This window comes from Heterodontus francisci, chromosome 4 (assembly GCF_036365525.1).
Source record: "Heterodontus francisci isolate sHetFra1 chromosome 4, sHetFra1.hap1, whole genome shotgun sequence".
Lineage (NCBI taxonomy): Eukaryota > Metazoa > Chordata > Chondrichthyes > Heterodontiformes > Heterodontidae > Heterodontus > Heterodontus francisci.
The window spans coordinates 144,995,378-145,018,351 of NC_090374.1; the positions used below are offsets into that span (position 1 = coordinate 144,995,378).

The 22,974-nt window shown below is 45.5% G+C and overlaps 1 protein-coding gene across 1 annotated transcript in view; it reads left to right on the forward strand.

Annotated features, from left to right (window-relative positions):
- Positions 1–409: 409 nt before the first annotated feature.
- Positions 410–22,974, forward strand: part of hacd4 (3-hydroxyacyl-CoA dehydratase 4) — a 66,178-nt gene continuing 43,613 nt past the window's right edge. Inside the window, exon 1 of the mRNA XM_068030257.1 lies at positions 410–627. Within this exon, the coding sequence (XP_067886358.1) occupies positions 467–627 (161 nt within the window). The 5' untranslated portion in view covers positions 410–466. The remainder of the gene's footprint in view (positions 628–22,974) is intronic.

The window sequence follows — 22,974 nt, forward strand, 5'->3', positions numbered from 1 at the left end:
CCTTTCATTATTTTATACACCTTTGTAGGTTACCTCTATTTATTGTTCTAAAGTAAATACAGCCATCTCTTCAAGCTTATCTGAGTAACGAAGGCTGTTTAAGCTGGGAGACTGTCCCATATCTTTCCTCTGAACTGTTTCCAAGGTCACTATGTCATCCACTATGCCGCATTAACGTTTTGTTTTCTATCAAAATACAGCTGCATTTAGTTTTTAGTAATTTTTTTTTAGAAGATTAAGTATTTGTCATTTCCAAATAAACGGCATACAATTATCAAAACAAATGTGTTGTTTAAAGTTGTTTTAAAATATCACGTTTCTTTTCACTGGTTTAGATTACTAGGTGCTTTTGCCCTTCTGCTATTTCCTGTGTATGTGTGTGTATTTTTATAAATCAGCCGCGGCTCATCAAATCGCTGGCTTGCCGCTAATTTTTGTTCAGGAACAAGAACGATACTTTCCATACATGGGAAGCCTGACGTCAGGCTTCCTGAAAATTGCGAACTACTTTAACTTCCTCAAAAGCTTTAGTAGAGAGCTGACTTTAAAGGGGACACTGGTGAAATCCAAACTCAGCCCACAAATGCCTGAGAACCAGGAATCGACCAAGAAGGCACCGCGGAGCAGGTAAATAAGCAGCGTCTCCGCACACAGCTCATTGCTGATGGCTCGGAATGGCCATATCTTCAGGTTTACTTCAATCTTTGTTGATTTGCTGTTGTTATTTCTGGGACAGAAACATTAGCGGCGAGGGCATGGAGATAATCCGGTGTGGAAATGTCAGTAACACGTTTCCTGTAACTGACGAGATCAGGAAATGGGAGTGGAGCAGATACAAGGGGAGAGCTCAAGCAAGATGATCATTACAAGAAGTAATATAACAGCAAAATATTGCAGTTGCTGGAAATCTGAAATAAAAACAGAAATTGCTGGAAATATTCAGCAGGTCTGGCAGCATCTGTGGAGCGAGAGTTAGCTTTCAGGTTCATAGCAGGTCAGATCAGCTAATGAAAAGTCATCCGCCTGAAACGTTGGGCTGAATTTTAAAGGACCCTTTGGAGACAGGAATAGAGGCGGCAGATGGCGCATAAAATTGGGACGGTAGACGTTGGATCAGAACTCCAACGTCTTGATGTCACTTATGCATTTTACTGTCGGCAGCCGACAGGGAGGGTGGGCTTCGCACGTCCATGTGGTAGGAAGGTAATTAAGAGCCCAATAGTCAGCAAATGTATTCATTGGGTCCAATTTAACTAATGGTGCACAGGAACCACAGGGCTTCAGGGCCTCGCCTGGTTAAGGGAGGTGACAAGGAGGCAGGAGCTCAATGCTGTCTTCACTTGGAAGCCATCAGATGAGGTAACGCCACTGGCAGGGAGGGTGGAGGAGGGAGGACATCAGGAAACACTATCAGGAGTGGGGACAAAGTTTCCAGCAGTGCGGGGGAGCCACACCAGGGTGCCATCGGGGCAGTGCCACCTCATCAGAGGTGACAAGTGAGGGAAAGGTTAAAGGCCTGCTCGGGTATAAAATTGAAACCCGACCCGGGCCCAACCTGACCACATCCAACTGAACCCAACTCGGCCCTGAGTCCTTTAATTTTTTTTTGCGCCCAAACCTTCTCGACCCGACCCGACCCGACCGGACTAACGTAATAAAGTTAATGATATCAAACCGGGTATTGTGCTCGACCTTGTCCAAATGTTGTGATTCGGTTCATCCGTTCCGGCAGCAGGCTATTCCTGCAGATGGAGTTGTGGGGAATCTCAGCCTGATCCCATCACCAAGAACCAACACCCCTACCAACCCCGCCCCCCCCCCCGCCCCCAAATTTCACACACGTGCACTTTGTGGCCAAGTTCATTGGATAGTGATTAGGGGTACAAACGTAGTGATTTCCTTACCCCCTCCCTTTTTTTAGTCAACACAGTTTTCGGAGGGTTGTAGGGATGTAGAGATTTGGAGTGGTGGGGGACGGGAGGTGGTTGTAGGGATGTAGAGATTTGGAGTGGTGGGGGACGGGAGGTGGTTGTAGGGATGTAGAGATTTGGAGTGGTGGGGGACGGGAGGTGGTTGTAGGTGTGCAAGGCCATGAAGATTTGAGGCCAATTATCATTTTCTTACTGCTATTCCTAAGCTCAGTGAATTCAATTCAGAGAGATTGGACTAGAAGCTAAATTTCAGTGAAAGGAAAGATTGATTAATTGGAAAGATGGCAGATCAGATAGCAGGCTTTCTCAGTGCTGTTTCATTGTTAATGTGCAGTACTGCAGATTCCCAGTGCTGTCTGATTATTAGTCTTTAGTTCGATTGAAGATTTCTGGTTGATCAGCATACACATAATGGCCAGCACCTCAAACAGCCTACAAAGCAAAGAAAAACAGATATGTTAATGTTGACAAAGTATGTTGAACAATTTCTAGCTTTGATATTTAATACAATTTTACATAAAGGTTTGTATCACTTCTTAAAAAAAAAAATTCGTACCCAAGGTTATTTGATGTCATGGGTGAATCTCAACCCTCCAAAGCTTTCAGAATGTCCATCTATCCTTTGAGATCTTTGTAAGTTTTTGTAGCACTGCCAGATAAACAATCAGCAAGAGCTGCTTGTTTGTTGCTTTTACACACTGGACTGTCTTGTTCCTCTGTAAGATTACAGTTCAGTCTTAGAAGAGATAAAGCATCCCAGAAGCCCTGACTTGAAGTATTAAAATGCAAAACAAATAATCTAACAGCGATCAAATTGAGTTATGTATTTATTGAACATCTTTCTTCCAACTCCTTGCGTACGTAAAATTAAAGATTCCAACTCTAGGAGCTGAACTAAGTTTTTGTAGATAACTTTCAAATACACACAGTATTTCTCTTTTCTGTCAGAAATATCAACCTGTCTCTTCTGAGACTTTCAAACAACTTCTTGACTCCCTCATTGCTTTTTTGGCAGCTGTAGGTTCATCATCAACCACTTTTGTTTCCTTCATAAGGTCTTCTGGTTTAAAGTTGTTGATAAGTCTGCACATTTCAGAACAAACTTCTTCCCTTTCATGGCTAAATAACATTCACAGCTGATTAAATTTAGACCAGAGAAATGTTGCTATCTTGTGCACATCATTTACTTCAACTTTCTTTAGAAGCCACTCTCTGTGCCATTGTCTGACAACTGCTTGCATTGAAGTATCTGAAGAAAGTGGCATAGAGAGTCATTTAAGTTTCTCAAACCACAGAATTACCAGGCTCAATATAGGATACTGGTCTCCCTCAAGTTCCCTCTGAGCTTCATAAAATGGTCGGAGAAAATCAACCAAAAACTGCAAGACATCGGGGGTGATGTTTTCCAGCCTGTAGTTTTCCCCACGCTGTTCTAGTTTCTCATGCAGCTCATGATAAATATCCTGAATTGAATTCAGTGTCAGATACACAGTACTGTACCTCGTTTCTCCCATTAGATTTACAGTTTTAGACAACTGTGCAGCAAGACCAGGCTGTTTGACGTATGTCACCAAGGCTTTGGCATGATGTTTAGTTTTTACAACATCCGGAGCTTCGGAAGCTAATTCCTTTGGATCAAGTGAATGTCGAAGGACTGTGTTATATACATGGTCCTGACAATCCAGACGTCGATATGGTCTAAGAGCAAGTATTATGTTAGCGCCCTGATCTGTCACCCGGACTAATCTATTGAAATTTGCTGGGTCGAATCCAAAAGTATTCACTAGCAGCTTTAAAATCTCATACCTGATGTTTTCACCAGTTTTGGCGTCCTCCAGTGGAAACATTGCTGTTGTTAAAACTTTGGCATTAAGTCTAAAATGTGCTACGATGTAATGACAAGTTATCGACATATAATGGTTTTTATGGTAGTCGTCCGTCCACATGTCAGTTGTCATTCCCACATTCACATTCTTCAGTATGTCAGTAATCTGAGAAATTAGTTGTTTTCTCTTTTCTTCAGCTGCATCATGACACCTTCTTGAAACTGTAGTTGGATTTGGTAACACACTTGATGCTGATACTCGACCATTTGTAGCACCCACAGTGATACGCTGTTGTGCTATCCCAATAAACCCTTCACCAGAGACAGTTTGGAAAGGTCAAATATCCTTGCAACAGAGACTCATGCATTTGTCTGTAATTTCTGATTTCTTGTGAGCGGGTATGTTTTTCTCGCTCGTCTGTACAAACAAAGTTATGTCTGACTGACTTGGCCCTGCTGCGGGTTGAGTACAACCTTTTTCCGTCTTCTTCACTTGAACATTTACTATTGCAGAAAACAATAGTGTTGAAATGTTTCCACATGGAAGATTTACCTTATCCGGCTACAGGACTTTCCACTGCTAAACATTCTCCCGCAGACAGCATTCGTTTTACATCCATAGTGTACTGTTGTGTAGAATCACCTTTGGATGCATGGAAGCTACAGCATGAGCGCGATAACATCATAGAGACGATCACTGCATAGTGTGGAGTCTGGACTGCACGTTTCCCACCTTGACCTTAATGTTCAACTGAAGATTACTTCCCGGAGGCAGCACTGTCCATCCTGACCCGATCCGAGCCCAAATGCTGGACTCAGAATAGAAACCCAACCCAAACTGGATACATGTAGTCAGGTTTGGGTCGGGTAGCCAGGCTTTAGGAAAGGTGGGGTGCTGTTTGCTGTGAAGGCCTTGCACTCAGGAAGAGGCAGTCTGTCATGGGCTTCATTCACCCTGGCTTCAAGGCACCCATTGAGGAGGAGGAGGAGGAGCAGCAGAGCGGGGTCAGGTTCAGGCATGGGCAGGGGCATGCCAGCAACTTGGGGGCCCACAGGAGGGCCAGCCTCGGGAATGGCATGTCAGAGAAGGACACAGAGGAGCACACCAACAGCCTCCTGCATGCAGAGGAAGCTACCCTCCAGAGGAGGGTCTACTAGCTGAGCATCAACTACCTGCAGATATCTAAGCAGCAGTGTTTCTGAAGATTCCGCCTCCCCAGGGAGGCCGTCACTGATCTGTGTGCCATGATGCAGGATGAACTGAGCCCCATGGGACTTGGTGGACACCCGATGCCAGTGTCACTGAAGGTCACGGTGGCAGCGGATCATTCCAAGGATTAACTGGAGATATATGCGGAATCTCACAGTGTGTGGCATATTGGTGCATCAAGGACGTCACCAATGCCCTGTTCAGCAGGGCCAGGGACTATGTGCTTATGAAGTTTTTAAAAAAATTCCTTCATGGTATGTAGGCCTCGCCAGCATTTACTGCCCATCCCTAATTGCCCTTGAGAAGGTGGTGGTGAGCTGCCTTCTTGAACCGCTGCAGTCCATGTGAGGTAGGTACGCCCACAGTGCTGTTAGGAAGGGAGTTCCAGGATTTTGACCCAGTGACAGTGAAGGAACAGCGACACAGTCCCAAGTCAGGATGGTGTGTGACTTGGAGGGGAACTTGCAGGTGGTGGTGTTCCCGTGCATTTGCTGCCCTTGTCCTTCTTGTTGGTAGAGGTTGCAAAGTCCATTAACAATAGGAAGGAGATGTAGTGAGATTACTTCATTTCTTTATTCCGCGTGATACCAAACACAACCCTATCCATTTGGAATGTACATTCACCGGCAAACCCCTAAGTGCATCTAGGTGCGCTTCTTAAACCTTTTCCGGGTGCTCCTACGTGGTGGTCCCCCTGCACTGTCAGTTGAGATGGACGCAGGCTGCTGACCATGCTGCCCCCTGGCTTGGGATGACCTTGGCTGCTGTCCTCTGGCTGCCTGAGGCCTGGAGGGCCCCGGCACACTGAGACCTACTGAACAGGTGCAGGATCCTCCTCTGTTGTTGGGGATGATGGAGGTGTTGGCGTCACTGGCATGGAAGCGAGAAGCTGATGCCCTCACCAGAAGCACCCAGAGAGGTGTCCCCAGATGTGGGAGGCAGTCGTTCTTCCTTTCTTGCAAGGTACACTTGTACCTCCCTGTTGACCTGTGAGGGGCGAGGACCTGGTGGAGACTCCAGGTGCCATGTTCCCCTCTCGCCTTGGCACTGCTGCACCAAGCAGATGGACAAGGCGATGGTATCCAGGTCTGCAAGCAGCTCTGCCAGCCACTGAGCGGTCTGCTGGATCAGGCTCTCCATGAGAGTAGCCAATCTCTTAATGGAGGAAGCCACACGTGCACCAGTCAGAGACATGGCAGGACTCAAGGCCTGGATGGACTCCTCCATCATCTGCAGAGCCTCTGGCATCTCTGTCAGATATTGCTGGACCTCTCACTGCAGCATTTGCCATGTTGCCAGCAACTCCAGAGGCACGGCATCGGCCTGTGGCTCAGAATGGACCTGGCCTCCAACAGTCTGCTGACTGTCAGTGACCTCAGCTGACACAGCCTCCATCAGCTGCTTGGGCATGTCTGTGATGTGCTTACCAGGTTGTGTGCCCGTATCTAAACACAAACGGATACCCACTGATGTGATGGGTATTTGTGCTGGTGGAGGGTGCAGGGGAATGACGTGACAGTGAACCCTCCGAGGCTCCCTCCTCCTCCTCAAAGGCAGCCAGCTGTCTCCCAGTCTCTTGAGCTCTTTGTTCTTGTTGATGAACATGGTCTGCATGAGAGAGCAGATAGATTGAAGGGTTGTGCGTTTCCCATCGCGACATTCCAACCACCCCAACTCTGGAGTTCCATGTCTTCAGTGGTGGGCATATAAGCACCATTGCTCGTTTGTGCCACTTACACCCTTGTGCCCCAGGATATCCACAATCACTCTGTTGGATGGGCGCCCCTGTCTCACCATCCGGTATGGAGCAGCCGCCTTGCTGCACTGCCAGTTCCATTGCCGCCTCGTCCAATGGGCTCAAGACATGCAAATCAGGCAGACCACCTCTTGGCCTGCTCTTTTCAGTTGTGTGCTTTCTTGTCCTGCAAACACAAAGAGATGCAATGTTATTCCACCAGCAGACACAAACACAGCAGCTATACTGATGGTAGTCCAGTGGCCTACAATGGAGGTACGTGAATGCCTTCTGCATGCAGCCACACAAGGGACTATGTGGGGGAATGCAATGACAGACGGGCATCTCGCACCGAGATGCAGCCATGCCTCAGGCAGCATTTCCTGCTGCCTTACCCCATTGCCCACGGCTGGGTGGTCGCTCCCTCTCCACCAAACGCAATCTCTCGCTCTGCTGCATGCAAGGCCCAAAATGTAGAAAGTACTTTTTTATTCTTTCTTGGGATGTGAACGTTGCTGGCAAGCCAGCAGTTGTTGCCCATCACTAATTGCCCTTGAACTGAATGGCTTGTTAGGCCATTTCAGAGGGCAGTTAAGAGTCAACCACATTACTGTTGGTTTGGAGTCACAAGTAGGCCAGACCAGGTAAGGATGACAGATTTCCTTCCCTAAAGGACATTAATGAACCAGGTGGGTTGTTACAACAATCAATGACGGTTTCATGGCACCGTTACTGAGACCAGCTTTCAATTCCCGATTTTAATGAATTGAATTTAAATTTCACCAGCTGCCGAGGCGGGATTTGAACCTGTGTCCCCACGGCATTAGCCCAAGCCTCTGGATTATCTGAAGTACAGGTAGATGGAGGCTCAATTTAATGTATTGGCCAAAATGCAGCATCTCCAATAATATAGCATTAAAATATCAGTCTAAAATTTATATTGTGGAGCAACTCTTGAACTCACAACCTTGTGGTTTGGAGGAAGGAGCGCTAGTGATGCAAATTAATTCTACTTTCTCATTCTGTTTAGGCACTTTTTCACACTGTCATGCTTCATTTGGCCACATATTCACTTCACAGCTGGCTGCGAGGACCAATCCACAAACATTCAGGGATCATTCGTTCTCTGCTCACCTTGCCCCAAGTAGATACTTAGGCCTCTGTGAAGAGTCCTTCCATGTAATTTTTCTGTTTCTGAGTTTACACTGAGAGGCTCTGTGAGAATTTGGGATTATTTCATTTCTTTTGTTTTAATGAGTCAACAAGTTTGCACTTTTAATGGACAGACAATGCTGATAGCACGCCGGTGATTTTCTGGTCCGTGCCACCAGCGGCTGAGGTTCCATTCCATTAGTGTGTATTTGGACCATTACCCCTGTTGTTCAATTTTGACTACAAGTATCTTGTTGCATCCTTTTGATTCTGTATATTATTTCAGATGGTAAATAAATTTTACCGAGTAGTGTAGCCTATGTATTGGTCTGGCAGTGTGAAATATTCTGTCTTCAGAGTTAATGGGAGGATGTGGTGGGCAGCCCACGTACTTCCCATGAGTGATATAACATGATTAGGGGTTCGTTGTTGAACTTGAGCATGCTGACATGCACATGGCAGAGAATAAAGACACAGGTTTTGTTTTATAAGGGACCAATGAATTTATGTAAAATGTTGTCTATCTCTGAGCATGAATAGAAGTCTTGTAAAAAGGGTTGAACAAAGCTCTTTAATTTAGCACAATTCGTACTGTCACTGTGGGAGATCAGAAGACTAGCTGATGCGATAAACACATACAAACATACAAAGAGGAGCGAGAAAAGGCCATCAGATGCATCAATGTTCACCCTATTTAATTAGCAGGTGCAGCCTCCTGCACCATTTTCTCTATTTGCTGGCAACACTAATTTCTTGGGGGGACAGGGAAGCAAAAAATAAAGAAAACAACTGTGACCAAGTTTAGGAATAGTGTCAGGAAATTCCTCCCTGTCTCTCTAAAGAAAGCACCAAGAGATTATGTTTATGGTACATCATGAGATATATGCAACAACCCCCACATGCCTGGTATGCACCAGTGCCATCAGAACAGCCTCTAAATGACTGGAGAAGAACCTTTCTATTTGTTGGCCTAGACTCAAAGGTCCCAGAGGCTCTTGCTGCAGGCTACATTTCCTGTGCTGTTGCTGAGGCAGCCTGGCCCTCTCATTTTTCTGCCACATATGTAGACATCTGAGGGGTTGGCAGGAGGGCACATTCATGGTACTGTCCTCAGAGGCAGCATCATCACCTAGTAGATCAAGTTTGAAGTCCATTGGTTGACTTCTTTCTGGATGCTTGATGTACTTCACCATCTGTTCTCATCTCCTAGTTTCACTTCTCTTTATTGCTCAGTTTTGTTATCATTCATTCATGGGATGTGGGCATCACTGGCTATGCCAGCATTTATTGCCCATCCCTAATTGCCCTTCAGAAGGTGGTGGTGAGCTGCCTTCTTGAACCGCTGCAGTCCATGTGAGGTAGGTACACCCACAGTGCTGTTAGGAAGGAAGTTCCTGGATTTTGACACAGCGACAGTGAAGGAACGGTGATATAGTTCCAAGTCAGGACGGTGTCTGACTTGAATGGGAACTTGCAGGTGGTGATGTTCCCATGCATCTGCTGCTCTTGTCCTTCGAGGTGGTAGAGGTCGGGGGTTTGGAAGGTGCTGTCTAAGGAGTCTTGGTGCGTTGCTGCAGTGCATCTTGTAGATGGTACACACTGCTGCCACTGTGTGTCGGTGGTGGAGGGAGTGAATGTTTGTGGATGGGGTGCCAATCAAGCGGGCTGCTTTGTTCTGGATGGTGTCGAGCTTCTTGAGTGTTGTTGGAGCTGCACCCATCCAGGCAAGTGGACAGTATTCCATCACACTCCTGACTTGTGCCTTGTAGATGGTGGACAGGCTTTGGGGAGTCAGGAGGTGAGTTACTCGCCTCAGGATTCCTAGCCTCTGACCTGCTCTTGTAGCCACGGTATTTATATGGCTACTCCAGTTCAGTTTCTGGTCAATGGTAACCCCTAAGATGTTGATAGTGGGGGATTCATCGATGGTAATGCCATTGAATGTCATGGGGAGATGGTTAGATTCTCTCTTGTTGGAGATGGTCATTGCCTGTCACTAGTGTGGCGCAAATATTACTTGCCACTTATCAGCCCAAGCCTGGATATTGTTCAGGTCTTGCTGCATTTCTACACAGACTTTGGGTATTTGAGGAGTCACGAATGGTGCGGAACATTGTGCAATCATCAGCGAACATCCCCACTTCTGACCTTATGATAGAAGGAAGGTCATTGCTGAAGCAGCTGAAGATGGTTGGGCCTAGGACACTGCCCTGAGGAACTCCTGCAGTGATGTCCTGGAGCTCAGATGTTTGACCTCCAACAACCACTTTGTGCTAGATATGACTCCAACCAGCAGAGAGTTTTCCCCCTGATTCCCATTGACTCCAGTTTTGCTTGGGTTCCTTGATGCCATACTCGGTCAAATGCTGCCTTGGTGTCAAGGGCAGTCGCTCTCACCTCACCTCTTGAGTTCAGCTCTTTTGTCCATGTTTGAACCAAGGTTGCAATGAGGTCAGGAGCTGAGTGGCCCTGGCGGAACCCAAACTGAGCTTCACTGAGTTACCCGGCAAGGGCTGTTGCGTTGATGCTATTGTGCCTCAAGCTCATGTCATGGTTGGATGCCTAAGATAACCCACCTTGACAGTACATTTCACAAGTTTTGGAACTACTACTAATGTTATAACTTCCACTCCCAAGCTCTTTATATTTGCCTCTCTGGCCTGAATAACTGTGCGCAAACTAACTATTTGAATGAGCGGATGGCTGCATCTGGTTAGATGATCAATTGACTTTTAACTGATTCATCTGACTTCTGGCTCCTGCTGACCCTGTCTGACAGAAGACTGAATAGAAACAAAGAAACATAGTAGATAGGAGCAGGAGTAGGCCATTCGGCCCTTCGAGCCTGCTCCGCCATTCATTATGATCATGCCTGATCATCCAACTCAGTAACCTTTTCCCGCTTTCGCCCCATACCCTTTGAACCCTTTAGACCCAAGAGCTATATCTAACTCCTTTTTGAAAACATTCAATGTTTTGGCCTCAACTGCTTTCTGTGGTAGCGAATTCCACAGGCTCACCACTCTCTGGGTGAAGAAATCTCTCCTCATCTTGTCCTGAAAGGTTTACACCGTATCCTGAGACTATGACCCCTGGTTCTGGACTCCCCCACCATCGGCAACATCCTACCTGTATCTACCCTGTCAGGTCCTGTTAGAATTTTATAGGTTCCTATGAGATCCCCCTTACTCTTCTGAACTCCAGCAAATACCTCCTAACCGACTCAATCTCTCCTCATACGTCAGTCCTGCCATCCCAGGAATCAGTCTGGTAAACCCTCGTTGCACTCCCTCGACAGCAAGAATATCCTTCCTCAGATAAGGAGACCAAAACTGCACACAATATGTGTGGCCTCACCAAGGCCCTGTATAATTGCAGCAAGACAACCCTGCTCCTGTACTCGAATCCTCTCGCTATGAAGGCCAACATACCATTTGCCTTTTTTACCGCTTTTTGGACCTGCATGCTTACCTTCAGTGACTGGTGTACGAGAACACCCAGGTCACGTTGCATATTCCCCTCTCTCAGTTTATAACTGTTCAGATAATAATCTGCTTTCCTGTTTTTCTACCAAAGTGGATAACCTCACATTTATCCACATTATTCTGCATCTGCCATGCATTTGCCCACTCACTCAACTTGTCCAAATCACCCTGAACCCTCTCTGCATCCTCCTCAGAACTCACCCTCCCACCCAGTTTTGTGTCATCTGCAAATTTGGAGATATTACATTTAGTTCCCACATCTAAATCATTAATGTATATTGTCAATAGCTGGGGTCCTAACACCGATCCCTGTGGTATCCCACTAGTCACTGCCTGCCATTCACAAAAAGACCCATTTATCCTGACTCTTTGTTTCCTGTCTGCCAACCAATTTTCTATCCATCGAAATACACTACCCCCAATCCCATGCGCTTTAATTTTACATGCTAATCTCTTATGTGGGATTTTGTCGAAAGCCTTCTGAAAATCCAAATAAACCACATCCACTGGCTCCCCCTCACCAACTCTACAAGTTACATCCTCAAAGAATTCTAGTAGATTTGTCAAGCATGATTTCCCTTTCATAAATTCATGCTGACTCTGCCCGATTCTACCACTATTCTCTAAGTGCTCTGCCATAAAATCTTTGATAATGGACTCTAGAATTTTCCCCACTACCAACGTTAGGCTGACTGGTCTATAATTCCCTGCTTTCTCTCTACCTCCCTTTTTAAATAGTGGGGTTACATTAGCTACCCTCCAATCTGTAGGAACTGTGCCAGAGTCTATAGAATCTTGGAAGATGACCACCAATGCATCCACTATTTCTAGGGCCACTTCCTTAAGTACTCTGGGATGCAAACTATCAGGCCCTGGGGATTTATTGGCCTTTAATCCCATCAATTTCACAGTCATAGTCATAGAGATACAGCACTGAAACAGGCCCGTCAGCCCACCGACAATTTCCCCAACACCATTTCTCTACTAATACTGATTTCCTTCAGTTCCTCTCTCTCACTATGCCCTGTATTCCCCAACATTTCTGGTATGATATTTGTGTCCTCCTTTCTGAAGACAGAACCAAAGTATGCATTTAGTTGGTCAGCCATTTCTTTATTCCCCATAATAAATTCCCCTGTTTCTGACTGTAAGGGACCCACATTTATCTTCACCAATCTTTTTCTCTTCACATACCTAAAGAAACTTTTACAGTCAGTTTTTATGTTCCCTGCAAGCTTGCTCTTGTACTCTATTTTCCTCTTCTTAATCAATCCCTTGGTCCTCCTTTGCTGAATTCTAAACTGCTCCCAATCCTAAGGTCTGTTGTTTTTACTGGCAAATTTATATGCCTCTTCCTTGGATCTAATGCTATCTCTAATTTCCCTTGTAAGCCATGGTTTGGCTACCTTTCCCATTTTACTTTTGCGCTAGCCAGGGATAAACAATTGTTGCAGTTCATCCATGAGCTCTTTAAATGTTTGCCATGGCCTATCCACCGTTATGCTTTTAAGTAACGTTTCCCAATCCGTCATAGCCAACTCGCGCCTCATACCTTCGTAGTTTCCTTTACTAAGATTCATGACCTTAGTCTCAGAATCAACAACGTCACACTCAATCTTGATGAAGAATTATGGTCGCTCATCCCCAAAGGGTCTCGCACCACTAGATTGTCAATTATTCTTCTCTCATTACACAATACCCAGTCTAGGATGGCCTGTTCTCCAGTTGGTTCCTCAACCTATTGGTCCAGAAAACCATACACTCCAAAAATTCCTCGTCTACGGTATTGTGACTAAATTGATTTGCCCAATCTATATGCAGATTAAACTCACCCATAATTACAGATGTTCCTTTATCGCATGCATCTCAAATTTCCTGTTTAATGCCATTCCCAACATCACCACTACAGTTTGACGGTCTATATACAACCCCCACTAATGTTTTTTGCCCCTTCGTGTTTCTCAGCTCTACCCATACAGATTCCACATCGTCAGACCTAATATCTTTTCTCACTATTGCATTAATTTCCTCTTTAACCAGCAATGCAACTCCACCGCCTTTTTCTTTTTGTCTGTCGTTCCTAAATACTGAATGCCACTGAATGTTCATTTCCCATCCCTGGTCACCTTGCAGCCATGTCTCCATAAGCCTGACTATATCATACCCGTTTACACCTATTTGCGCGATTAATTCATCCACTTTATTGCGAATGCTCCGCGCATTAAGGCACAAAGCCTTAAGGCTTGTCTTTTTAACATTACTTGTCCCCTTCCCATTATTTTTCACTGTGGCCATGTTTGATTCTGGCCCTTGGTTTCTCTGCCTATCACTTTTCTTATTCCCCTTACTGTCTTTTGTTCTTGTCTTTGATCCCCCCCCCCTCCTCTGACTCCTTGCAAAGGTTCCCATCCCCCTGCCATATTAGTTTAAACCCTCCCCAACCACTCTAGCAAATACTCTCCCTAGGACATCAGTCCTGGTCCTGCCCAGGTGTAACCCGTCCAGTTTGTACTGGTCCCACCTCCCCCAGAACCGGTTCCAATGTCCCAGGAATCTAAAACTCTCCCCCTCACACCATCTCTTCAGCCACATATTCATCCGATATATCCTGCTATTTCTCCTCTGACTAGCACATGGCACTGGTAGTAATTCTGAGATCACTATCTTTGAGGTCCTACTTTTCAACTTACTTCCTAGCTCCCTATATTCTGCTTTTAGGACCTCATCCTTTATTTTACCTATGTCGTTTGTACCAACATGTACCACGACCACTGGCTGTTCACCCTCCCCCTTCAGAATGTCCTGTAACCGCTCTGAGACATCCTTGACCCTAGCACCAGGGAGGCAACATACCATCCTCGAGTCTCTTTTGTGGCCACATAAATGCCTATCTATTCCCCTTACAATTGAATCCCCTATAACTATTGCATTCCCACACTTTTTACTCCTCTCCTGTGCAGCAGAGCCAACCGTGGTGCGACAAATTGGGCTGTTGCTGCTTTCCCCTGAGAGGCCATTCCCCCTAAAGTATCCAAAGAAGTATACCTGTTTTGCAGGGGAATAGCCACAGGAGATTCCTGAACTGCCTGCCTAGTCCTCCTGCTCTGCCTGGTGGTCACCCATTCCCTTCCTGCTTGTGGAGTCTGAACCTGCGGTGTGACCACCTCTCTGTACATGCTATCCACGATACTCTCCACCTCGTGGATGCTCCACAGTGTCCCCAGCTGAGGCTCCAGCTCTGAAACCCGGGCTTCCAGGAGCTGCAGCTGGAAACACTTCCTGCACACATGCTGGTCCTGGGCACTGGAAATGTTCCTGGCTTCCGACATGGAGCATGAGGAGCACACCATTGGAGGCAAAGGACAGCCCTTTTTACATCTTACGATGCTTTACTATATTGGAGGCGCTATATGAAAGCAAGTTATTGTTTTGTTTAACACCTTGGGCTGGATTTTATGGCCCCCCCGAGACATGATTGAAGGTGTGGGAGCCCTTAGAATCATGATGGGTGGCAGGAGGCAGAGGGCCCATCGCTACCCCATTGCCAAGCGATTCTGTTGGGGGCAGGATAGGCCGACCATGGCCTTCCTGTCCAGGGGCCAGCTGAGACCCTTAGGTGTCCCTTTAACTGCCATTTAAGGGCCTGTTCCCACCGCCACTGGGATCTAACCAGCGGTGGTGGGGAGGGGGGAGTGGTGGTTGACAGGGTTGTGGTGCCTCTGTCATGCAGGGAAGGCACCTTGTGAAATGAGGTGCAATCCTGCAGGCTTGCGGGGGTATCCCTCTTCCATGGGCAATCTGTGGCCCATGGAGGACCCATGCCAGAAAAACCTCCACCTCCATGGAACCCCCTCCCCTTGGACATCATATCCACCCTCCCACTCTCCCTCACCAAGATCTTCCGGACTGGTCCTGTGCCCCCACCTCATTTACCTGAGGTCTGGGGTTCCAGCACTGGACCTGGAACCAAGGCCTCTGCAGTACTGGCAGTGGCCACCACTCCCGGTGGCACTGCCGATACTGCTGAGCTGCCGGCCCTGTGATTGACCAGCAGCTCTTCAAGGTGGAATGTAAAGGAATGGGGATCCCGGCGTGGGACACGTAGGCTTGAAAACACCGAAGGATATCTCTGGGGGGGGGGGCGCGAAAAGGCCGGGGCGGGGGGGGGTCCCCTCCTTTTTCGGCCTGGCGCCAGGAACCCCGCCTCCTCCTCAAAATCCAGCCCCTTAAATTTCACTGGAAACTCCCTTTCCCAATTTCAGAACTTACTGCCCAATTGTGATGGAATCCACGGTGGCAAAGCTTGTTTTTTTAGACCCTAACTGAGAGGGAATCTGGAATTGAAACAGAAACTAGAACTGAAACAGAAACGGAAACTAAAACTGAAATAGAAGCTGGAAATACAACTTTTGTTTTCCGGGGAAACTGACACTGGTTATAATCAGATCAAAGAAGACAGAGCCCTCCCCAGACCAGGTAAACTCGGCAGATCAGGCAGGAGTAGAGTGCCAGAGCAGAAGTAAATGAAGGCTGAATCCAGGAGCTTTTTCTGTTACTTAAAGTAGCCGACTAACCATACCCAGCCATATAGTGCACAGGTTGTCACTGAAGGACTCGGATAAAGGGAAGACTGGTAAATCCATGCCATCAAGACTGTCGTGAGCAGAGCTGAGGGGGTTCTGGAGAAGTGCACCTTGTCGTGATCGAGAGGGAACTGCTGTCGGAGGAAGAATCACGGCTAAATACTTGAAGAAAGGAGCTGAAAATCTACCTGAAGAACTTCAGAATTGTGAAGAACTGTGTGACTGTAATTTGGTGCCATATATGCTTGGTGGACTGCCCATTGAAATCGTGAGACCCATTTCTGTTCTCTATAAAAGCAGTCAGGTTTTCAAATCGCACCGAGTGAGGGGCGTACGGAATGGAGACTACACCTGCGTGAGACGTAGTCAGAGTGTGAAGGTGGGAATTTGGTCCCCTTGGGAATTCAGTGCAGAGGGGCAAAGAGGAATTGATGTGTGACGTTCCTTCAAAGAAGGTAAGTGATTGATTAGTGAACATTTTCTCTTTTTATCTTACCTAAACTAAGGAATTTTAATTGGGGTTAGTGCAACATTAATTGAAATAATAATAATAAGAATTTTCTGAGACTCAGGTACTTTATTAGCAAGGTAGTAGTAAGTTTTACCAGCAGCAGTAAAGCTTATTTGTAGTGGGGCTTAGTACTAGTGGGGTTCATTAATTATAAATTAATTAAGAGAAATAAATTAACAAATAATAAAGATGGCAGGGCAGGTGGTGTGTTGCAGCTACAGTATCTGGGAGCTGGTGGACATTAGTTTGATCCAAGGCAAACACGTCTGCCGAAAGTGTTTGCAGCTCAAGGAGCTTCGGCTCAGAATCAGCGAGCTGGAGGCCAAACTGCTAACACTGCAATGCAACAGGGAGGGGAAAGTTACCTGGACAGTTTGTTCCAGAGGGCAGTCACATCCATTAGGATAGGGTCCTCTGATTTGATCAGTGGTCAGGGGCAAGACAGTGTGACTGCGAGTGCAACAGGTAAGGGGATCGAGAAGACAGAAGCGGAAGAGCCTCAGTCCTTGCAATTGATTACAGGTTTGAAGTTCTTTCAACTTGTATGGATGAGAGTGAGGGCTGCACGGTGGATGAGAAAACTAACCATGGTACCGTGGTACATAAATCCATTCAAACGGGGGAAGTAAATAGGAATATAGTGGTTGTAGGGCACAGTATCGTCAGGGGGTTAGACTCAGCTCTCTGCGGCTAAGAGCGAGAGTCCAGAAGGCCTGGTGCCAGGGTTCAGGACATCTGCTCAGGGCTGGAGAGGAACTTGCAGTGGGACAGAGAGGATGCATTTGTCATGGTCCACATGGGTACCAACACCATAGATAGGACTAGAAAAGACGTTCTGCATACTGAGTATGAACAGCTAGGGGCTAAATTTTAAAAACGGAACCTCAAAAGTAATAATCTCTGGGTTATTACCTGAGCCACAATTAGAGTTAAAAGAAACGCTCAAAGATTGGTGTGGGAGAAATGGATTTCGATTCATGAGGCACTGGTGTCAGTACTGGGGAAAGTGGGAGCTGTACTGTTGGGTCGGTCTTCACCTGAACTGTGCTGGGACCAGTGTTCTGATGAGTCCTATAACTAGGGCAGTTGAGAGGACCTTAAACTAAATAGTAGGGGCAAGGGATCAAGTGAGGGAAGATGTGATAATTTAAAGAGAAAGGAGAAGGCAAGAGCAAGATAGCAATAAGGATAATGGTAATCTGGGTGTGGCAGGAAGACTCAGAGCGTAAAAACTTAAGAGTGTGCCAGCAGGTAAGGCTAGAGGTTGTGCACTAACAGGGAGGGTTTGGGTGAAGGGGGACTCAGAAATCCAAAGAGAAAAGTCGAGGCATCAGAACAGCACAGCGTTGTGGGTAAAGACAAACAGAAAGGGACAGAGAGTTTAACCAAAATTGTACATCAGCGAATAAGGTCATTGCAGGAATAGAAGTAAAAAATGAAATTAAATGTTCTTTATCTGAATGCATGAAGCATCTGCAATAAGATAGATGAACTAGTGGCACAAATAGAGGTAAATGATTTAGATTTAATTGCCATAACAGAGACATGGTCACATGGTGATCAAGGTTGGGTAATAAATATTCCAGGACACACAATATTTCAGAAAGTCAGACAGAATGGCAAAGGTGGAAAGGTAGCACTGATAGTAAAGGATGACATAAGGACGTTAGTGAGAAAGGATCTAGTCTCAGAAGATCATGAAGTAGAATCAGTATGGGTGGAAATTAGGAATAGCAAGAATCAGAAAACACTGCTGGGAGTAGTTTATAGGCCCTCTAACAGTAGTTATACCATTTGACAATGCATTAAACAAGAAATTATTGGAGCTTGTAACAAAGGCAATGCCGTAATTGTGGGGGATTTTGATCTTCATATTGACTGGGACATTCTCCCAGTTTCTCTGTCTTCGACGCATCTGCTCTGATGATGCTACCTTCCATGACGGTGCTTCTGGTATGACCTCCTTTTTCCTCAACCGAGGATTCCCCCCCAATGTTGACAGGGCCCTCAACCGTGTCTGGCCCATTTCCCGTACCTCTGCCCTCAACCCTTCCCCTCCCTCCCAGAACTGTGACAGGGTTCCCCTTGTCCTCACTTTCCACCCCATCAGCCTCCATATCCAAAGGATCATCCTCCGCCATTTCCGCCACCTCTAGCATGATGCCACTACCAAACGCAGCTTCCCCTCCCTTCCCCTGTCAGCATTCCGAAGGGATCGCTCCCTCCGCGACACCCTGGTCCACTCCTCCATTACCCCCACCACCTCATCCCCGTCCCATGGCACCTTCCCCTGCAATCGCAGGAGATGTAATACCTGCCCATTTACCTCCTCTCTCCTCACTATCCCAGGCCCCAAACACTCCTTTCAGGTGAAGCAGCGATTTACTTGTACTTCTTTCAATGTAGTATACTGTATTCGCTGCTCACAGTGTGGTTTCCTCTACATTGGGGAGACCAAGCACAGACTGGGTGACCGCTTTGCGGAACACCTCCGCTCAGTCCGCAAGCAGGACCCTGAGCTTCCGGTTGCTTGCCATTTCAACACTCTCCCCTGCTCTCATGCTCACATCTCTGTCCTGGGATTGCTGCAGTGTTCCAGTGAACATCAACGCAAGCTCGAGGAACAGCATCTCATCTACCGATTAAGCACACTACAGCCTGCCGGACTGAACATTGAGTTCAATAATTTCAGACATGACAGCCCCCCATTTTACTTTCATTTTTAGTTTTTTTCTTTTTTACATGTTTTCAACCTTTTTTTTGCATTTATTTCATTTCATCTTAGTTTGCTCAGTTTGCTTACCCACTGTTTTTTTTCATGTTTGCACTTGCTGCTGTTCAATATTCAGTCCGTTAACACCTTTTCTGTACTAATGCTTTGTCTTTCAACACACCATTAACATATTGTTTGCCTTTGCTCCATGACCTTTTGGTCAGCTATGTGGCCTTGTCCAATCTACACCTTCTCCTTTGTTATCTCTTGCCCCACCCCCGCCTCACTTGCTTATAACCTGTGACATTTTTAATATTTGTCAGTTCCGAAGAAGGGTCACTGACCCGAAACATTAACTCTGCTTCTCTTTCCACAGATGCTGCCAGACCTGCTGAGTGGTTCCAGCATTTCTTGTTTTTATTTCAGATTTCCAGCATCCGCAGTATTTTGCTTTTATTATATGGGAAGTTATTCACTTTGGTCGTAAGAATAGAAAAGCAGAATTTTGTTTAAAAGGGGAAAAACTTGTAAGTGTTGATGTTCAAAGAGACTTGGGTGTGCTTGTACAAGAAATGCAGAAAGTTAGCATACAGGTACAGCAAGCAATTAAGAAGGCAAATGGCGTGTTAGCCTTTATGGCAAGGGGATTGAAGTACAGGAACAGAGAAGTCTTTACTCAAAGGGTTGTGAACCTTTGGAATTCTTTACCCAAGAGGGTTGTGGATGATTCATCATTGAATACATTTAAGGCTGGGATAGATAGATTTTTGGTCTCTCAGGGAATCAAGTGGGCAGGAAAGTGGAGTTGAAGTCTGAGATCAGCCATGATCTTTTTGAATGGTGGAGCAGGCTCGATGGGCCGTATGGTCTACTCCTGCTCCTATTTCTTCTGTTCTTGTGACTCTGATCTGTCTGTTGCTTCATGTTTAATTTATGTTGGTTTTGGTCTGAGTGTAAAGTAAAATGTACAAAAGTGAAATCCTGTCCGTTTGATTTGGTTTCCTAAATTGGGGTCAATCAATGGATTTGATTCATTTGGTTTCTTGGTGGTCTCCACAGGAATCGTAACACAATTTAGAAGGGTTGACTGGGTAATGTAAGTCCTTTCTAATTTACTATCAATTTTGCCTGGCATGCATCAGAAATCATTGTTTGGTCAAAATTTTGCGTGAGTAGTTAGAACATCCTGGCCATTATATTACACGTTTTAAGCATGTAACTTCCCTTATCAGGTAAACAACAAAAATTAAAAGGAGTTTTTGTCACACATGAAGACTCCAAGAGCAATGAATATAATATATAATCTTAGAATATATCTTAAAATTAATATATCTTAAAATTAAATCATAATTCAAATACAAACAAGAATGCATTACAAAATTAGAATCAGAATGGTTTCAAAAAGAAAACAATTCAGCATTGTCAGAACGTTAACATCCATAGCAGGTTAAACACAGCTAAATATTTTAATAAGACAGTCTCTGAGTCCAGCTTGACTGGTTTTGCAAACAAAAGGACCCATCCCTTAAGTTCCATGTACTCTCTAAGCTCTGCTCAGCTGAATGCAGATGCTGTAGCTCGGGGGCCGTCGATGAACGCAATACTTGTGGAGCAGCAGCGATGAATGTGCGATGTACTGGCAAGTCTTCCAGCCACAATGTGCACATTTGCAGGGATTCAAGGAGTCTGTTTCAAGCATGAGTGGCTTGATATCATAGGCCTTTGCCAGGATGTCTTCATCCATGACATCGTGACCTTGCTTTCACTGGCAAGTGCCAGGAAGCTCATGAAACCTGTGGACCCAAAGTTAAATTGCAAAAACCTTGTTAATATCATTGTAAGTTACCAATTAAGATATTGAAATTGACAAGCCACCACTCCTTTGGGGTTCCCACATGCAGTGATACTGTTAAAGGTGGAAGTCAGCGGGTTTGAGCTGGTTTCCCAATGTGCTGTCAACATTTTTAACCTCCCACCCACTGCCAAACCCATGGAATTCTGCACATTAAAATTTAGCCTAATGTTTCAGACAAGCTTGAGTAGTCAAACAAAATGGTAACACTTCTGCTCAAATTTGCTTGATTTTGCAAATCTGTTGGTTTGTAAATAGCTCCTTTCAGTGACACTCTTGTAGAGGCATGTTCCTCATTGTAGTGCTCAATAGCTCTTGTTCTTGTAACTCAGAGAGATCATTAGCCATGGCCACAAGTCATCTATTCACTTGGATAATCTTCTTTGAAGAGCTCAGAGAAGACAGAATCCCTAAGGATGAATGCATCATGGCAACTTGCATTGATGTGAAGAATTATTTGCATCTGGTTGCCCACAATCTGGACATGCAGAAAGTTGAGGGAGTTCACGGTAAGAGACTGACATTGTACCCGAAAAAGGGGCCCAGACGGACATCTACCTCAACAAATAAATTTTCTTTAAGGACACAGATGAATATGCAGTGAAGTCAAGAGGCTAATCGATTGCAGCAGCATACAAAGAAAGTAAGCAATTGACACTAGTTCGGTACATTTATAAAGCTGGCACTAATTTTAATATTTGGAAAATCATAGGAAGCCTGTGCTTGATCGTTTGACATGTCTTACCAGTGGGCATAGAGTCATACTGCACAGAAACAGGCCCTTCGGCCCATCATGTCTGTGCCGGCCATCAAGCATCTAACTACACTAATCCCATTTTCCAACACTTGGCCCGTAGCCTTGTATACTGCAGTATGGAACCCCTGTCAACAGTGTGGACTTGTAAAATTGCATCAGTAAAATCTAATTCTCTGATGAATTTTGCATGGACATAGGTTCAAATGAACCATTTGCTGGACTCAGCCAGAGAAATATTCCATTAAATAGTCAGCTGTATAAAATGGATGAATGATTTTGCAGTGTTTCCCAGTAATAGAAGTAGAAATTTTTCAGTTCTACTCGAAAGCGATGTAGTTAAAACATTGTGAGAGTTTGATCGTCCAAATTAGGTCCATTTTGTAACATACATCATGTGGATTGAGCATAGCTGATGGAACAACGCACTGAAGTTGGAAGATGATATATTCTTGAATATATCAATGTTTGATTCTTAGCAAGTCGGCCGTGCACTAGTGAAACTATCTCCTGGCGTGGGTTGAATGCAAATCTGTTTGATGGGATAGAAATGTTTTCTTCCTGCTGACCATAGAGCTTTCTGTTCACTCTCCTCTGGTACTATCCTTTGTTCCTCTTCAAATCTGTTGTCATCATCTCCCCTCCTCAAAAAACCCACCCTTTACCCCTCTGACCTTGGAAACTATCACCCGATGTCCAACCTCCTTTTCGTCTCCAAAGTCATTGGACATGTTGTTGCCTCCCAAATCTGTGCCCATATTTCCTACAACTCCATGTATGAACCCCTCCAATCAGGTTTCTGCCTGCCACAGTACTGAAATGGCCCTGCTCAAAATCACAAATGGTGTCCTTTTTCACTGTGACCATGGTAAACTATCCCTTCGCATCCTTCTCGACCTGTCTGCAGCCTCTGACACAGGTGATATACCATCCTCCTCCAACACCTTGTCTCCATCATCCTGGCCTGGTTCCATTCTATCTATTAAGTTATAGCCAGAGAATTACCTCCAATGCCTTCTCTTCCCTTGGTAATGTTGGGCACTGTATAAATCAGGAAATTAGAGGTGCATGTAATATGGGTAATATCGTAATAATGGGTGATTTTAATTTACATATAGACTGGGTAAACCTAATCAGCACTAATGCCGTAGAGGGTGAATTCCTGGAGTGTTTAGGAGATAGGTTTCTGGAGCAGTTCCAACTAGGGATCAGGCTATTTTAGA